Below are 18,799 nucleotides of genomic sequence, written 5' to 3'. Positions count from 1 at the left end.
TGGGATGCAGCCAGAATACACTGGATGTATTTAAGAGAGCATTTCTTCACGAAGAAATAAATCTTGCTATCCTGTAAATTGGTGATGGACACATCCAAAAGCAGATTCCCTAGCAGGTACTGGTCAAAACGAAGAAAATTTCCACCTCCTGTTTCACTGAGTCCAACTCACCAGCCTCACAGTCACAGAGATGCTTGCTTCCTACCGTGCACTACAAAATGGACACTGATCCATTGCACAAGATTACACTTTAAACCTCAGAAAGAGTAACAGTCAGGGAGACTACACAGGGTTCAGGCTGGAACTGAAGGATTTACAAGTTGCAAGTGGCTGCATCACTATGATGTCAATTTTATAGTGACAGATACGGAATAACCTCAGAGGGACCTTATTTTCTAAATGGCACAAGACTTCACTGAAGATGCACGGCTTGTGAGAGCGTGAGGGAAGAGCAGAGACACATATCTACAGACTGTCTGAGCAACGTGACAGATAATTGATCTGTGGAGGAGCTGTAAGACTACTCCTCCAGCCAAGGTCTTAAAATGTCTAGAAAAAACAGGCAGACCATCACGACTGACTGAGTCCCAGTCCTGCCATTAGCCAGCTCCGCTCTTAATCTCCTGCCCCACAGATCAAACAAATGATGGCATCTTCTCCTCTATTCTCACCAAGTTCAGTCTTCAGTTTCACAGCAAGGAAGATAGAACTCCAGAGGTGCCACACATACCCTATAGTCTCGCTGGTAAGCTAGGGTTTTCCTTGAAGGAAAGGTTTACTGAATTAAAGGCATATGTTATTCTCTCTCACCATGGCATTTTGCTCATTTTTTACAGACCTGCTATTACCTACTGACAGAGAGTATATGGCTATATCAGTAGCAGAACAGGGTGTCTGAGTATATATTAATATCAAGCTACAGATAACAAGCTCTTGGTTGTTACAGAAGAATCCCAAGAGGGAACTGTGCAGGTTTAATTCCTCAGAGTTCAGTGCTCCTTTTTAAACACCTTTCTTCACTCAAGAAGAGACTTCCAGACATGACAGACAGAAGAACTGTAGTCAGAGTTTGTACAAAAGAAGTGCAGATGAAAAAATAGCATGCCTGAAGAGACAGTGCCAGGCAGAACACGCTCTCATGTCCCCAGAGATCACCCTCTAGCCGAAGCAGCCACATCCCTTACCACATCGATTCAGCATCCTGTGCTGATCATCAGCCTGCCCTGAGACTGTAAGAAAATGCTCCTCTACTTCTGCACCAAAGGCTTGATACAGGACGGGATTGGGGGTGGGGGGGTGAAGGGTGGGAAAGGACAGAGCCCAAATGTACTCAGGGACAGAATCTTCAGACCATTCAGAAACAATTCTATTTTAGAACCAATGGTACTGTGACATTACAAATCTCATGTAATGTAGGCATTTACAAAACATATAGCTGTGTAACCCCTGGGCTACGTTACAATGAATATACATAGAAATGACATTTTCATTTTTAGAAGCTTTTTCCTTCTAGAAAGATGAGTTTCTTGCATATCTGCACTAGAGACCTAACATTATATTAACGTACTATTTCTAAGCCCTACAGGTATAAGCTGTCTATTTGCTTCTTAGTTACTTCTGGGTTTCTATTTTTAGGTTTTTCCTCATTATGGGAATGCATCAGACCAAACTAAGAGATCATACCATACAGGACAACTTTCTCTGGATGAGGGCATAGTGTAAATTTGGCATCTCAGCTAAAAAGTCAACAGCATCACTGTAGGATGTGGCTAACCAAAACCTTTAGGTTGACTGTCACCATCACAACTAGAGCTACAAACCCAGGGTCCTACAACCTGGCGAAGATCTGTGAGAAACCAGCCTGGCCACAGTGCTTCAGAACAAGTTCTGAGAACCATCAGGCCAAGTTCTCCAGAAAAAGCTCCCATTTTTCACGTGGGCAGTGAATTGGGAAACTGAAATACTGCATTCCTGCTGCCACTCTCAGCAAGCAAGCCAAACCCTCAGGAGTTGTAGCAAAGCTCCTCTGAAGATGCTGCACTTTGACAAGTGCTTTTTCTTAGGAAAAGTCACACTGGTACCATGTGGGCAAGAGCACTTCTACTCTACTTCCATTTCTGTGCTAAGAACAGAAACTGCCTGCCTCAGTGTACAGGAGCAATGTGTGATCCAACACTGTCATCTGTCAGTTTGCCATCAGATGCCAGCCAGTGCTTTGGTGTATGCTACAGACATAAGCTCAGGAGGGTTTCACATACAGCAGAATTCATGAAACCACCCCACTGCAGGGTGCTCAGAACATTTCATTTTAAGAAAGATACTATGGATTTTGCACTGGTTTAGTGCAACAACACAAAACAGAGACTTAAAAGTCACAAGGTGACCACATAGTGAGGCTCCACTGCTGAAGAAAATACATGTAATTGTGGGCTCCCACATTCCTATCTCAAAAAATTAATTCCTTTTCTCTGCAGCATTCTCACTGTGCAAGGGACCCTTCTCTCTCTCCCTTTACTATCTGACTCTGTAATGAGACTTATACATTAGCCAAACTTCCTGACAAACAGCTTAGAGAAAACAACCAACACCAGCCATCAGAACAATGCACCACCAACAACAGATTGGGAAAAATTGTGTAGTTTGAAGCTGGCATATTTCATCAGTCAAAATTGCTACCTATGAAGTGTAAAAGTCTCAGAAATAATGAGTTTTGGGCCTTATCACACCATACATCCCTGCAATAATGGGGACTGACTATCTGAAACTATCACATTACTCAGAAGCTAACGAAGAAAGCCCTTTCCATGAGTGCAGAAGGATCACGACAAGTCAGAGATCAACAGTATCTAAGCAGAACAGTTTCCACAGTTGAGTTTGCCTCACATTGATAGGGAAGACTCAATACTAAGCATTGGGAGCAAAAAAAAAAACCCTTCTACATTAGCTTTTATTAATTTGAAGAGGTAGACATTCTTGGGATGGAAGCCAAGAGCCACCAGTTCCCAAGACAGGAAATGAGGATCAGAACAAACTGTCCCATTCTTATGGAAAAGCACTATGAGAACGTGTCCAAGTGTAGGTTATCAGCTTTTCTTCCCTTCCACAGTGAAAGTCTTCAGAATTGTGCCACAATATCAAAATGTGTAATGTAATGTGTCTCGCAAAGATGTGAAACACCAGGCCTCATCCCATCCTATAACCTGGCAATGTTTACCCAGGGTCTGTATTCCATCCTATCCATTTACCACAACCATCTCCCTCTCATTAAATCCTGTGCTGGATCTTTCCTTTGGCCTGCATGAGTATACAGCAGTTCTCATAACACATGTTCATAGAGGCCACAGTCAATACAGCAGCTTGACCCTGCCGTACTTACCCACAGTGGCTGGAGAAGGAAATTATTGCCCCCCTTCTGAACTTCTTATCACTGCTTCCAGGGAGAAGTGTAGGAGGTCACATACAACAGAACTGGCCAGCATTCAGCCTGCAGACCAAGTACTTCTCAGCTCTACAGAACGGTCCTTATCCAACTCGTTAGTAGAAACACTTGCAGCAACAAGTGGTTGTGATGCTCCAACAAAGACTAAGCAGTACTCCACACAGCCCTAGGCAGGCTAAGGGCAGCACCTGAGACACCAACACAGCCCTTACAGCCTACTTCCAAGACAGAAGGTTCCCCGACCAGGCACATTTGAGTTTCAGTGAAATTACTTTTGCAGAAAGCCATGGATGTGTCAGGTTTTCTGTCCCTACTCAGTAAATACAACACCTGTTACTGTCAGGATGTATACTCAACAAACACCAGATGTTAGTGTACTATCACCCCTGACAGACAGCTGATCAATACTGCCAGTATCAGTGGCAGGCTTGGAGGCTGAGGGGCTCAGAACAGCTTTACACAACTTTCTAAGGGTAGTTTCCCTTCAGCATTTAACAGCTGTACCCATCTCAGTTCTGAACATGAGCACATGAGCCAGCCTGTCCGATGGGTTCTAGACAGATCACCAGTGGTTATCCTGGAGTGCAGCACAAAGACATCAACAGCTAAGATGACACTTTATCTACTCAGCTGAACAAGGCATTCAGAAGCCTGCATGCTGCTCAACAACAGAGTTTTTAAGGATTTCAAGCAAAGCATAGCTTCACAAGCCACACTGCAGGACCCTCCTCACACCACCAGGTTCTGGACAGATTCAAAGGGAGGAGTGCTCTCCTAGGACACATTCCAGACCAACCAGGATGAAAAAACATTTCATATAGCATATCTACCTCATACAAAGCAAAGGACCTTCTCTTCTCCTTTTGCTTTCAGCAGGCAATCACGCTTTAAAGCTTTAATAGCTGCGGTGGCAGATCACAATGACTCTTAGGTCCCACCTGGAAAACAAACTTCTGCCTAAACCTTTTGGATGTGGCAAAGGCTGCCAGTCCCATCTATCCCTGAGACCATAAGGAACTTAAAGCTTTTACACTGGGAAGAAGGAAAAATAAGTCCTAATATGCTAGGGTTATTCTATACTTTATAGGATGAGATGTAAGGGACAAATTATAATTACCACAGAACAAAACAGAACCATGACACCTAAGCACATTAGTTTGAAAACTCCAGTCAGCTTCTGAACTGCAAGTATCCACTCCCTACTTGCATTGTACAGATCAGGAGCTGCAGCACAGAGGAAGCCACTGGAAATGCTGTATCACTTGCTCTGTCCCACCTCTGAGCTCAATGCCAGCATTTCCAGGCATGCAGAAGAATCCTACACACCTACTCACAGCAACAGCTCCTCACATACATGAGGTTTCACAATGAGCAATATTAGCTAAAAGTCAACTGGAACCCTGCAGCACAGGTTCAGAGTATTCTTTTAATGTAAGTGTTAAAGGCCTTTGTGAAAAATTCTTGATTCTTAGCTGCTGAAGAACACCTGCTTCCTAAGCTTACGATCACTGCTTGCACAATGTTCCAGCCTATCCTGAGGCAGCAGTGGTAGACTGGACTTTTTTGGGTTCCATGCAAACATGCATGCAACTGCCAGCTCCACTCCTCCACTGTTATCATGGGGTTTCTAGAAAATACTTAGAAGTATTTTTGTCTGCCAGCAGCTTTTCTAAACTTGCTAATCTCACTACTATGCCCACTGCCCTCAACATCATGAATAAAGAGGGCCAGCCATGTCACATCTGTTACCTCTGCTTGATAACACAAACAGGGTGTGTAACGGTTCCACATCAGCTGGTATGGACAGTCTTCTTCCCATCACAAGTGTTAGAAGCTAAAGAACCCAACTGCAACCACTGAGAAACTCAAAATATTTTCACAATGTGGAAAAACTTCCACCAAAATGTTTTTCTTGCCACTGAGGGTTGGGTTTGTAGATCTTCACAGAGTTTTTCTATTTACAAGACAACTATGGTTCTCAAACAGTAGCAGCAACAAGAAACCAAAGGACTGATACATCAACTCTAATGTAGTTTGATATAGCAGAATTCTCAGTAGTATCTTCAGTGCTACCATGAACCTGCCAATAACCTGTCTTCACTTGCTGTCAAAAGGATTTGTGCAAGTACTTCATTAAAGCACTTTCCACATCTCCAAACATTTCATATCCCTGTCTCACACGATCAGATGCTGAAATGGAATTTGCTTACTCCAGGTGACAACGGGAATCAACATCTTGAGTCAGACTGTTACCCAGCTTTCACTTTAATGTCAGGCGGAACAGTTTCAGCAAGTCCCAGGTTATGCATAACAACACCTTCCAGCAGAGAGTGAGGCAGGCAGGAGCAAGGGGAGAGGGAACACACAAGAGAACCTATTACAGATGGGAAGCAAAAGCAGACACGTACATTCAGGTGTTCTGCAGCCTGCAGCTGGGGCACAACACATACACAAGCAAGCCTGCAGCATCAAAGCAAGGCAGCTATGCACCGAGAAGTTTTCGATTACTCGGTGATGATCCAGCATCTCCCATGGCTACCAGCCAGCTGGCCTTCCTTCACTACTGTCATTCCAGGACTTGCCAAAAGTCTGGGACCACTCTACTCGCCCATTTACACAACCACAAAGTCCTGGGAGCCTCTATACTTCCTTCCCTGCAAAGATTCCCCAGGGTCCCATGTATCAGTGTAACCATTATGCCGACCTATTCAGAGCTCGTTAATTGAGCGTAGTTGTAGCTACGAAACACAAAAACATCCTGACATGAAAAGCACATATCCTGGTAGCGGGAATATTGGGGGTGGGGGGGTTTATGGGGGAAAGGGGGGAAGGGAATCAAACTCTCTGGAGATTGCTTTTGTTATGCAGATAATTTAATGCCAGCAAAGCGGATTTGACAGAGACGTTTCTTTGTAGAACACCTGGGCTTCCTGCACGACGGGCATCTACCAGCAGCTTTGCGCTGACAGCCACAGCACCAGCCCGGCAGACGGCCCCGCAGCCTCGCACCACAGCCCGCACCGCCCGTATTTCACGGGCATCCCTCCCATCCCCGGGGAGCGCCGCTCCCCGCCGCTCCCCCGGCCAGGCTGCACGCAGACGCCGCCTCGTCCTTTTCCCCCCGACCTCACGTATTTTTGTCACTGCCCGCTTAAAGCCCCGCTGCTCCGGCTGCCCGGCCGGGCTCCCCCGGCCTCCACCGCCGCTTCCCACCGTGCCGGGGCAGCGGGAAGTCCCCGCCCCGCGCGGCAGCCAGGGATGCTCCGGGCCGCCCCTGCGCCCGGAGAAGCGGCGTTTGAACGGCGAGGCAGGAGCGGAGCCGCCCGCCCGCCCCCGCCCGCCCTCCCTCCCTCCCCGCGGGCGGCTGCTGCCGCCGGCGCCCAGGGAGATGCCGGGAGAGGAGGGGGGCAGGACGGGGTGGGCACCCCCGAGATGACACAGCAGCGGCAGCAGCAGCAGCCGCCGCTGGGCACGGCCCCGGGGGCCCGGCGGGGATGGCGGCGGCGGGGGCGCCGAGGGGGCGGCCGTTACATAACGGCCGCGGCGCGCGGGCCCGAGCCCGGCACCGCCGCCCTCGCAGCACCAACACCCGCGCCCCCGCTTCCTCCACCCCCGGACCCGCGGCGAGGCGGCGGCGGCGGCTCCCGGGGACGGCGCGGCCCCGCCCGCCCGCCCCTCACCAGCGGCTGCATCTCTGCGCGCACGGCGGGCACCTGGAACCGGTCTATCTCCTCCATCATGGTGGCGGCTGGGCTGGAGCGCGGCAGACGGGGCGGGAAGGAAAGAAGGAGGGAAGGAAGGAGGGAGGGAGGGCGGCCGGGCGCGGGGATGCTCCTCAGGCGCGGGAAGAGGAGGACGAGGACGACGACACCGCCCGCCGCAGCTGCTGCCTCATCGCCGCCGCCGCCGCTCGCCGCCGAGGTGACTCAGCCGCGCCGCTTCCGGGTCCGGCCGCCGGCGCCCCGCCCCGTCTCTTGCATATTCATGAGGGGGGCGGGGTCTCTGTCAGCAACTCAGGAGCCCGGATGCTCGGTTCCCCGCGGCCCCCGCCCCGCCGCCGCCGGGACGTACCATTCCCTCCCTCGGGGGGAGCGGGAGCGCTGCGGGGGGATGGCGTGAGAGGGGGAAATAGCCAGGGCCGACGGCGTTCTGCAGCCCTTTCCGGCGCGTTGCCATGGTAGCTGGTATCAACTTCCGGCCGACGGTTGGCCAGGAGGGCGCGGGGCGGCCGGTGCGGGGAGCGACTGCGGCGGCTGCCATGCCAGCCAAGGCGGGCGACAGGCACCGACAGGTAAGGGTCTGTCCCGAAGGGGCATCATCGTGTCAGGGCAGGCGCCTCGCTCCCGTGTGACGCCAACTTGCCCGAATGACGTCACTGGGGCGCCTCGTGCGCCACACGAGGCGTTCACACGAGGCCACCTCACTCTGTGGCCCGGCGCCGGCCCCGCTGCACTCAGCTCCTGCTCTGGCTGGTTGCTGTGGTGTCACTGGAGTCACAGAATCAGAGAATTGTAGGGGTTGGGAGGGACCTCGAGAGACCATCGGGTCCAACCCTCCTGCCAAAGCAGCTCCCCAGCTCATACTGCACAGGGAGGTGTCCAGACGGGACTTGAATCTCTCCAGAGAAGGAGACCCCACACCCCCTGGGCAGCCTGTCCCAGGGCTCTGTCACCCTCACTGTGTAAAAGTTCTTCCGCAGGTTGGTGTGGAACTTCCTGTGCTCCAACTTGCAGCCATTGCCCCTTGTCCTGTCCCCACAGAGCACTGAAAAGGGGCTGGCTGATTCCCCCTGCATCCCCTGCTTCAGATAATTATAAACTTTAATTAGGTCCCCCCTTAGTCTTCTCAAGGCTGAACAGCCCCAGCTCACTCAGCCTTTCCTCATAGGGGAGATGCTCCAGGCCCTTAATCATCTTCGTAGCCCTTCTCTGGACTCTCTCCAGGAGATCCCCGTGGTTTTTATACCAAGGAGCCCAGAACTGGACACAATACTCCAGGTGGGGCCTGACCAGGGCAGAGTAGAGGGGGAGGATCACCTCCTGGGACCTGCTGGCTACACTCCTCCGGATGGCTACGCTCACACCAGGGCCGCAGTGACACTGCTGTGCCCGATGCCACCATACGTGACATCACCACTCACAGCCCAGCTCATTTCCCTCCGGGGTGTGCTCTGCAGAGCTGTAACCCCGCAGGGCTGTGCAGGACACGGTGCCTCACCAAAATCCTCCCTGGCTCTGCTCGCTGCCTGGTTACACCGTGCTGCAGCGCTCTGTCCCTGCACTGATGTACCGCCGGTGCTCTGTGCCATTTCGGTGTGCCTCCCCCCTCTTCTGGCACACGACCTGTCCCAAAGCCTCAGCACCCCCACACTGTCCCGCTGCACTGTTACAACCTGTGGGACTATGAAAGTTCTCAGGTGCCACTGTGTCATGCTATCTCCTGACTCTTACAGCGTATGACACTTCCAGGGAGGGTTTTAATGCCTCAGTCTGCCAGAGAATCTCTGAGGGACACTGAGCAGGCAGGTCAAAATCCTTGTTTTCTAGAAGTTTTTTAAAAATCCAGTTATTCCTGGCTGTAACTTTTATCACTTCCCTTTTATTTTGCTGCTTGGCTTTCTCTCAGTCCAGCCAGTGAGGTGAGGTCATCTGCTAACCTCTGTGGCCCTAACCCTACGCTGGCAGCAATGGCAGGGCTGGATGTATGCCTGTGAGACCTCACCACCTGCCTTTGGGCTCCACTTGGGCATGCCTGTGTGCAAACCCTTGCAGGGTGAAGGGCTCAGTCAGGTTCATTCCTGGATCTCACCTTATACTGGAGTATCAAAGTGTTTGGATTAAAAGCAGAAGCTGACCTGGAAGATAAAACCTTTTTCATAGCAGGGTTTAGGTCAAGCTCAATGTATTTGCTCTTTGGGGTGGGAGAAGGAGAGTTAGCACTGGTGGCCCAGAAGTGACAAAGAGCAAGCAGCCTGCTTCCTCAGTCCAGAATATGTGATAGAAAGCCGTAACTGAAAGCAGAAGGAAAAGAAAGAGGGACCAACAAGATGGTTCAGAGCTGTGAGGTGGTAGCTGACGTTGCCAGTGGTCTGTGAGGGTTGTCCAGGCAGCAGGAGCTCTATCAAAAAGGGAACAGCAACCGTTGCTAGTTCTGGGTCCCTCAGATCAAGAAGGACACAGAACTCCTTGAAAGAGCCCAGCACAGGGACACCAAGGTGATGAAAGGAGTGGAACACCTTCCTTATAAGGAGAGGCTGGGTGATCCTGCTCTGGCAGGGGGGTTGGACCGCATGATCTTTCAAGGTCTCTTCCAACTCCATGATTCTGTGACTGTGATCATCTCTGCCCCTTCTAGTTTCACAAGGGTGATTCCTCTGGACTCTGGTTTATCCACACTAGGTCTGTATAAGCTCTGTACTATGTGACTTCTGAAACCTGAGCTAATAAACACTTTTTAAGTATGAGCTCACTCTGCAGAGCCCAACTGTATCTCCCTGCCTCTGTAACCAAGGGGTTGACCCAAAATCTGGTAGTACTGCAGTGATTCCTCATGGTCATGATGTCTCTGGGGACCATCTGGGGGTTCCTGCACACATTGAGGAAGGGTTTCTGGGCTTAAGAGTAGGCATGTGTAAGAAAGAGGGTCACTGTGACATTCATAACCTTTCTACTAAGAAGCACTACCAATTCCCAAGTTATAAAGGGCTTTATAAAGTTTGCAAAGGGCACAAATTCGGAACCAAACCCAGCATCCAGTCCTAGAGAATGCAGATGTTTATGCTAAAATTGTAAAGCCCATTAGTAATAATGATCATAAACTAAACCTGGGATGAATTGCTTGCTCTGAATTCCAGTTTCTTTTCTTTTTTTTAGAATTTCCATATAAATATTCAATCATTTTCAGTAGCATTATCTCAAATACTCTGAAACCAAGAGGCTTTGATTCACATGTTATTTTAAATACTTAAACTCTTAGGATTTTTTGTTTGGTTTTGTTTTCACATAACTTTCCTTACAATAACTTTCCTCTATTTGCATTGAGCTTGCTAAACCTGATTGCTGTTTCACTTCCCTTTATCTACTAGAATATTCTAGTGGAAGAATCATGTGGCCTTGGAATCAAGAGGGGTTTGCTTCCTTTTCCATGACTCAAAATCTTTACTTGTATCTCAGTGGCTTGGAAGTCCATGGAGTGGGTGGCTGTGCCTCTGCACTGCCCACCATCCGATCAGGGCCCGATGACTGCGATTTACTGAGCCTTGAAAGCCACTATAAAATTACTGGGGAGTCTAAATTTAAATCCCAGTTCCTGACAGGAAAATCTCCTTTGAAAACAAGAAGCTCCTGCATTTCTCCTTTCCTCCTCTGTGTCAGTGTTTGTAGTGAGGCAGGAAAAAAGACTGCTACTTGCCAGTGAAGCTGGTTTTTCTGCTGAGCATCGTTTCCATAGGCTTTCCACCCTTGTCCCTTTCATTGCAAATTCTCCTCTAGCACTACACAGTTTTCACCTGCCTTTGATTCCTCTGTTTGCTATATATTACTTTGTTCAGCTCTGCCTCCTAGGTTTCCCATTGCTGACTGCTTTGCCTTTGAAAATTCTCTCCCTGACATTGTTCTCAGTGCTGAGATAGTTACCTGAACGCTGCCAGGTCCTTTGCTTTTGCTGTGTGTCACTTCCAGCCCCTCCTCCACTTTCATGGCCGCGTGTTCTTCAAGCCCTTTGTGATCAGTTCTTCTTTTTTTCTTCTTTTCCCATACAGGTGGTGGTTGCCTGCCCTCCTTCTGTGCCTGTCTTGTATCCACCTTCTCTTCTCACATAAATTTCCTGCTTTATTTCACACCATTTTTTTTTTTTTTTTAAATCCAGGTGACTTCATCCTCCACTTCAATCTCCATCCACCTGATGTCTTTTCCTTTTCCAGAAATCTCCTGTCTTCCTGGGTGAAAATATGTCAGAAGCCAGTTAGCCATCAGAGAGAAAGGCTGTGACTTTCCAGATTAATCATTTGACTTGATCTGAGCCTTAATTAGGGGTGTTTTTTAGGCTCTTGTATGTCTGTGTAGATTAATGAGAAATGTTTCGGTGTTCAAAGTCTGTTATATCAATGGGGTGTGACTGGATCTTTGTGTTCCTGATGCAGCTTTGTAAATAATAATATGTACTTATCCTCTCTACTTCAATAACATGTATCCTTTCAGGTCTGAAATGTTGGAGAGGGTTCAGGGGCCACGAAGAAGATCAGAGGGCAGGAGCACCTCCCTTACAAAGAGAGGCTGGTAGAGCTGGGCTTGTTCAGCCTGGAGAAGAGAAGGCTGTGGGGGGACCTCACTGCAGCCTTCCAGTCGCTGAATGGAGCAGAGAAACAGGAGGGGAATCAGCTTTTTAAAAGGGCAGAGAATGGCAGGACAAGGGGGATGGATTGAAGCTGGAGGAGGGAAGGTTTAGATTGGATATTAGGGGTAAGTTCTTTACAGAGAGAGTGGTGAGGGGCTGGAAGGGGCTGCCCAGAGAGGTGGTGGATGCCCCATCCCTGGAGGTGATCAAGGCAAGGTTGGATGGGGCCCTGGGCAACCTTGTGCAGCTCCAGGCCTGGAGGTTGGTGTCCCTGCCTGTGGCAGGGGGGATTGGAACTCTGTGATCCTTGGGGTGCCTTCCAACCCAGACCAGTCTGTGATTCTGTGATTGAGCTCCACAGCATCTTGGTACAATGTAGATTTATGGAAGGGCATGACCCAACACCCCTCATCAGAATGAAGGGAATGAGGAATTAGGTTCTTAGCTCCCCTGAAGATGAATGTGCCAAACAGGACACTCAGAAGTGTAGAGTACACACTGACCTGTGTGGCATATGCACGGAGAAGCAGGAAGTTGTTGGTAGGGCAAGGAACAGCACGCCATGAGCCTGCTGTCAGTTCCATGCGTGGTCCTGGGTGGTGAGAGAAAGTGGCCAACAGTTTCAAGATGGTAATTTGAAACACAGCTCTCAGTACGCTGTTGGAAGTGCTGGTGCTGCTCTGTACCTCTGCGGCTCAACCCACCCCAAGGAGAAAGTAGGCTTAGTTATGACTTCTTAACTGACATTGCATACACTTTGCATTTAGAGTGTGCAAAACCAGGCTGGCTGGTCTTACCACTTAGGGTCAACCCCACTGTCACTGGAGGGTCACTCATGCAGTGGTAAGGAAGTGTATGAATTGGGACAGCGGGGCATTTCTTGTTACACCTGATGTGTGGTTTTGTACCTGCTGTCACATAAGCAGCTCCTTTGGTGTTTAGCAAGTTGTCAAGGAGAAGCAGAGAGACCAGTTCCACAAACACCATCAATAACCAGACACATTTTACATTTTTGCCAGCCAAGGCTTTTAAGGTGCTTACTGGCTCTTAAACGTGCATTAAACCATACACAGAATATAAAATAAACACTTGGTTTAGCGTCTCTCAGAAAACAGATTATAAAATGTATTGGCAAATAGCTCTTTCAATTGGCCTCCCTAGCGTGTGCAAATGGATGTCTGCTGCAGGGCAGGCTAAAAGTCACTTTGCTTCCTTTGGCTTTGTTTCCATGCCACGCTTCTCTGCTCCTTGTGCCAGGCGGTTCTTCACTATGGAGACTGCTAATACTCAAAACAAGAATAAAAAGCTAGCAGAAAATTATTAAATGGTTTCACAGAAATGTCAAGCTTGGCTCTTAGCTCTCGTAATGGCTCTCCCTCACCCCCTTAGAATCCTACAGGCAGCTGTGTTCTTTTATTTATTTTTTCTTTTTCAGCTTACATGTTAACCTCTGTGCTGTGCTCCAGAGGAAACAGGAATGATAATGTCTCTGCTCAGGAAGATGAAGTAAACTTAGCAGGAGAGTTCTGTGATTGCTCAACCTTGTAGTTTGATTGTCTTATGGGTACAGCTAGCTTAGGGAGAAGAAAGGCTGCAGGAATGTCTCTTTAATGATCTTAAAAAAATATATAGCCTAGGTTTGTTGTTGCCCTGATGAGTGTTTCATTAATATGTAATCGATTTTCAGTCCTTGGAAAATTTACTTAATATGAACTGACAGCTCAGCTTTGCAGAGTAATCAACCTGCCTCATCCCTGCCTCTGAGTTTTCTGCTATTTTAGGTTGGATCTGCATACCCAGAGCTGCTGAGCTCACCTTGTGTTTTAAGCATACAGAGAAATTTGACATTACACAGGGGGTTACAGTATAGTGGTGTGTCTGGCTCCTCACCTTCCAGTGACCAGTTGCAATAGTTAGTTTAATCTGACAGTATAGGGGAAGGGTGTAACCACCCAGCAAAGGCTATGGTGAAGAAGATCATCCTGAACGGCAGGACAGCACCCATGGTTGCATCACTGCATCTTCAACTTGATTAGTCAGGGCAGGCCTTGGATCTGAATGTGAGGGATGGCTGCGTTTTTTCCTGAAGAATTTCTGCAGTCACAAATTCGGGATTTAACCTGGTTCCTAAATGAACACTTGCTCTTAAATCTGCTTCCTAGAACACCAAGATGATTTATTTACTATCAGCACTGCCACTGAGAAGTCAGAGGTTTTCTGCAGCAGAGGCTGAGATAGTTGAAAAGTAGAGTCATAGAAAAGGGCTGTAAAAAGAGGCATGGTTCATCCAGGACTTGGGAAAAGCTTCAGAGCATTTGCTGTTCAGTCAAGAAGGCAGGTACCGACAATCCTGTCTGTTTTGTATAAATACAGTTAATGAGTCTTAGATCAGCAATTAGTGGCTGTTGCATGGCCAACAAAAAGAGAGAGTAATAATCACTGTGGATAGAGTAGGCAAGAAGGGCAAGGCTTCCTGAATGGATGGTTGAGTGCGATTATTTATTTTCCTCATTTCAGACCAAGCTGGAAACACGTTACCAGGGTGTTTAGGGCAAAACTTCCACTAGACATTGCATCTTTTTGATGCTTGTCCTCCCATTACATGTTTCTGGGATGTGGAAATAACATAGCTCTTCCTAAATGCCAGCCCAGTTGTGCCTTTTTCATTTACAGCAGTGCCCTTTGGAAAGAAGCCAGTAGTTTCTTCTTATTTTAATTTTCTTGTTTTATAGCTATATATATAAAAAAAGAAAAAACAACAAAAAAAGAGAAAAAACTCATTTGGACACAACCCAAACATCCTACCTAAAATTAGAATTGGAAATGCTTGTTGGATAGGTCAGCAACATGAAAACTTCCTGCTGAAGGACTTGATTTTGCAGCTATTTGCATCTCCTGATAGCTTGTTTGCATTAGAGGGAGCTGTGGCAAGGGAAAGGAAAATTAAATGGCATTTAAAACATCACTTTTCAGCTGTTCCCTCACTTCATATGTACCATCCTGTTGGATTATTGTATCTTGGCTGTAATCAATAGTCAATTTGTCTTGTAGCATAGTCAGTGCCTGGCCCGTGGAGGAATTTTTAGGAGTTGGTATCTTAAACACATCCTGGAAGAAAAGTCCAGAACGGAACAGTCACTTGAGTTTTCTATATCCTTAATTTAAGTATTATGACTGTTATGAGCTTCTAGTGTCTTCTTATTGAGGGAAATATGAGAGACTGTTCATTTATTTAATATAAGATTATTATCAGGGTGAAACATGTTCAGCATGCATAAATTCTCACTCTGGCATTTTCTGCTATAGCAAATGTAGCACATTCCAGGGTGGACAGAGTTATGACAGTGACCTGGAGGGGAGAAACTCCTTGTAACTCTTTAATGGCTCCTACACATCCCTTAGTTCCTTAGCAACAATCTCTCTTTTTTTTTCTCATATAAATTCCTCATAATTATTCACATTCCTCTTCTTGTTAATTATTATTATTAAAGACAGGGATAGTAGCACCATTTATAGGAAGATTTAGGACTACTGTTGATCCTTTCTGTAGCAAGAAAGTCTTCAGTTTATATAGAATTTGCTAAAATTGAACTCTGGGTGTCTGACAGGATATACATTTGAAAAAAAAAAAAGGACTCTATATGCTGAACAAAAAACACAATGCTAGTAGGAACTTACTGTCTGAACTCTGTCCATGCTTGTAAGCCCAGGACAGCTTAAGTGGAGAAGGAAGCCTATGAAAAACAAACCGTGTCATTATGGAATTAAGCTGTGTATCATAATGCCTGTGCCCAACGGGAGGAATTCAGGGTTGCCCCAGCAACCTTAAATCTTGCATTTTTTAACTTCTGAATGCTTCTCTTTCAGATGCTAATAATAGTCTGTTAACTTATAATTTTTTTCCTGTAGTTAATTATGTAATAACAAAAAATGTGTCTTAATTTTAGAGATGTACATGAAGGACAGTTGTTGTGAGCATCTTGCTAGCGAATATACCATCATTATGTTGAGTCACAGCTATAGTTTATTTTATATTTGAAGTGTGGATGCATCTGTGACGTCTTCACTGTTGCACAAATGCAGTGTGGTGTGGAACAAAGAAATAGCTGTCAGAGCAAAAGGATTACATCTTAATAGTTTATGGACAACATGTTGATACAGTAGAAGGAAGGATGAGAGAGATATGGCCATCATGCTGAGTAGTGGTGGCAGGACGCCAAGTACCTGAGTGCTATTGAGGACTCTCTGTATCTCCTGTGACTGTGCTGGTTTTGGCTCAATTAGAGTTTATTTTCTTCCTAGTAGGTAGTATGGGCTGTGGTTTGGATTTGTGCTGAAAAGCATGTTGATAATGCAGGAATGGTTCAGTTGCTGGTGAGCAGGCCTTACACAGAGCCAAGGCCCTTTCTGCCCCACCGGCGAGTAGGCTGGGGGTGCACAAGGAGTTGGGAGGGGACACAGCCAAGACTGATTCACTCATTCACAGAATAGTGGGAGATGTAAGAGACCTCTGGAGATCATCTAGTCCACCCCCCCTGCTAAAGCAGGACCACCTAGAGCAGGTTGCACAGACATGCATCCAGGCGGGTTTTGAATCTCTCCAGAGAATGGGACTCCACAGCCTCTCTGGGCAGCCTGTCCCAGTGCTCTTGACACCCTCACAGTGAAGAATTTTTTTATAATGTTCAGGTGAAACTTCCTGTGTTCTAGTGTGTGCCTCTTGCACCTTGTCCTGTTACGGGCACCACCAAAAAGAGTCTGGCATCCACCCTTTAGGTACTTAGAAACACTGATAAGATTCCCTCTCATCTTCTCCAGACTAAACAGCCCCAGTTCTCTCAGTCTTTCCTCATGAGAGAGATGCTCCAGTCCCCTTGACATTTCTGTAGCCCTCCCCTGTACTCTCTCCAGTAGTTTCCTGTTGTCTTGAAGTGAGGAGCCCAGAACTGGACACAGAAGTCCAGGTGTGACCATGTCAGAGTAGAGGGGGAGAAGAACCTCCCTTGACCTGCTGGCCATGCACTTCTTAATGCACCCTAGTACACTACTGGCCTTCTTGGCCACGAAGACACTCTGCTGGCTCATGGTTGACTTGTCCACCAGGACTCCCAGGTCCTGTAGTTTCTGAGGCCCTCCTTCTTGCTCATTTTGAAGACCTTCTCCTCTGATCCTAAGGCACCGCTCCTGTTTTCCAGGACCAAGCAATAGCAGTAGTACCAATACTATTACTACTACTAGTAATAATAACAACAATAATGCAGTCAAAATCATCAGGTGCAAGCTTTGCAATCTCTACCTTTATTTTGGTATTGTGCTCACCCTTCTTCTCGTATGTTGGTTCCCAAGGTTGATGGTTTCATTCTTCTGTCATTGGTGGTGGTGGTGAAGATTTATGGCAGGTTGTTCAGTATCTGGGGTCCTTCACTGGGACGGATAAGATGTCCACATTTTTTTTCCTCACTGTGGGACCTACTTGGAGATTTTTATATGTTAGCTAACGCCCTTTCACACCTTTCTCTTTCTTCATTGGTCTGGTGTTCCACGTTACACCTGATGTTACTGTACACAGTGCTTTTAAAGTGTGCTAGATACTATTTCATTTTCTTTGTTATCCGTAAGTCCAGCTTTGTGCAGTTCCCCAGGAAATGCAGATCTGCATTTCTCTAACTGACCAACGTTGAGATTCTTAGAGCTGTGGGGTCTCTGATACCAAGCTTCTGCTCCATCTCTTATCACCCCCTGCCTGTACTCTGCCACATCCTGCATCTCCTTAGTGTCTCTCTATCATACCAAGCCTGGACCATATGATTGTTGCAGTCATAAAACCATGAAGCCACTGTACCAAGACAAAAGAAATAACATAAATTATCCATAGCCCCTCAGTTAATTAAAAAAATTGCTCATCCTCTAACCTACAAACCCTTTATGGTGTGGGGAGCAGGGCAGGGTTTGTGTTTGTGCTATTTTCTTCCAGTGCCTAAAACTCCAGCTTTTCTTCAGTGTCACTTTTGGATTCTAATGGAGTTGCAGATACTTATTCACAGGTGGATCTTAAGATTATGTTAATTGAAATCTGTGCAACTGCCAAAACCAATTACCTTCAGATTGCCTTGTCAGTGCCTCTGCTGCTGGATAAATGCTTTTATAGGCTCATTTACAAAGGGCAATAGTGAGTAGGCTTTGTTTCATGTTTAAAATTTAGTTTGGTTCTTATTTGTGTATGAATAAAAAACTGCTCTGAAAATCTGTTCTAAATTGTATTGTTTAAATGACATCTAACTCACACGTACCAGAGTCCTTGCTGGGTAGGATGCTCTGCTGCCCACTACCAAGCAGTCACAGGGGGGGAGGCAGACCAGCTGTGTAATCCAGCGGTTCCAGTAGTGGTTGTGATGCCAGGACTCCTGGACTCTGTGCTCTGGTGCCAGCCTGCTGTGGAATTTTGAAGGAAATACCATACCTCTTCATTTTCTCTACTTGAGTCATAACCATTTGTATTTCAAAGTGAGGTGTGTTATCTAAGCACAGAAGTGTATCAGTCTGCTCGTTTTTCATTGCTTTTAATATGGATCTTCTGGAATAAAAATAATCCCTAATGCGTTGTTAGTTACAGCAGTTTTACATGGCTTAGCTTGTACAAAGAGGAACAACACTCCAAGTCACAACCTCACATCTCTTCTAGAGAATTTGTTCTCCTCTGAAAGCATTTTTCTTCCTGAATTCTTATTTTCAAGTCAACAACTAATGGGGGTTTAGAAAGAAGGCTTGGGGATACTGGGTCAAAGTCATTATGGCTGCTTAATTGTTTAATACCAAGGAAGCAGATGGTAGAAGTGAATATTTAATTTTCATAATAAAGGAAAATAATGAGAGGAGTCTAGGTATCTCTGTAGAGATTTGTGCTCTTGAAGGTGTTCATACGAGGTTTGGAAAAGGGGATGAACAACAGATAATGTGATAAAGCTGGACTTTGCGTTAGAAAAACTGGAAAAAAAAACAGATGAAAACAGACTTAAAAGCAAGTAG

General features: G+C 46.9%; 2 protein-coding genes across 7 annotated transcripts in view; one reads left to right on the top strand and one right to left on the bottom strand.

The window, feature by feature from the left end:
* Window positions 1-7,179, bottom strand: part of FAM219A (family with sequence similarity 219 member A) — a gene marked incomplete at both ends in the record, with an annotated part of 92,975 nt that extends 85,796 nt beyond the window's left edge. For 4 of the 6 annotated variants that reach the window (XM_084278266.1, XM_084278267.1, XM_084278269.1 and 1 more), the window contains one exon: window positions 7,120-7,179. In XM_084278266.1, coding sequence (XP_084134392.1) covers window positions 7,120-7,179 — 60 coding nt within the window. The remainder of the gene's footprint in view (window positions 1-7,119) is intronic. The other 2 variants (XM_084278268.1, XM_084278271.1) reach the window with 1 other exon arrangement.
* A 518-nt stretch (window positions 7,180-7,697) lies between these two features.
* Window positions 7,698-18,799, top strand: part of DNAI1 (dynein axonemal intermediate chain 1) — a gene marked incomplete at its 5' end in the record, with an annotated part of 179,210 nt that continues 168,108 nt past the window's right edge. Inside the window, one exon of the mRNA XM_084278606.1 lies at window positions 7,698-7,730. Coding sequence (XP_084134732.1) covers window positions 7,698-7,730 — 33 coding nt within the window. The remainder of the gene's footprint in view (window positions 7,731-18,799) is intronic.

The sequence above is a fragment of the Gallinula chloropus genome (assembly GCF_964237585.1).
Source record: "Gallinula chloropus genome assembly, chromosome: Z".
NCBI classification, from domain to species: Eukaryota; Metazoa; Chordata; class Aves; order Gruiformes; family Rallidae; genus Gallinula; species Gallinula chloropus.
Note: the sequence above shows the minus strand (reverse complement) of the source record. Positions and strands in the feature narration are given on the sequence as shown.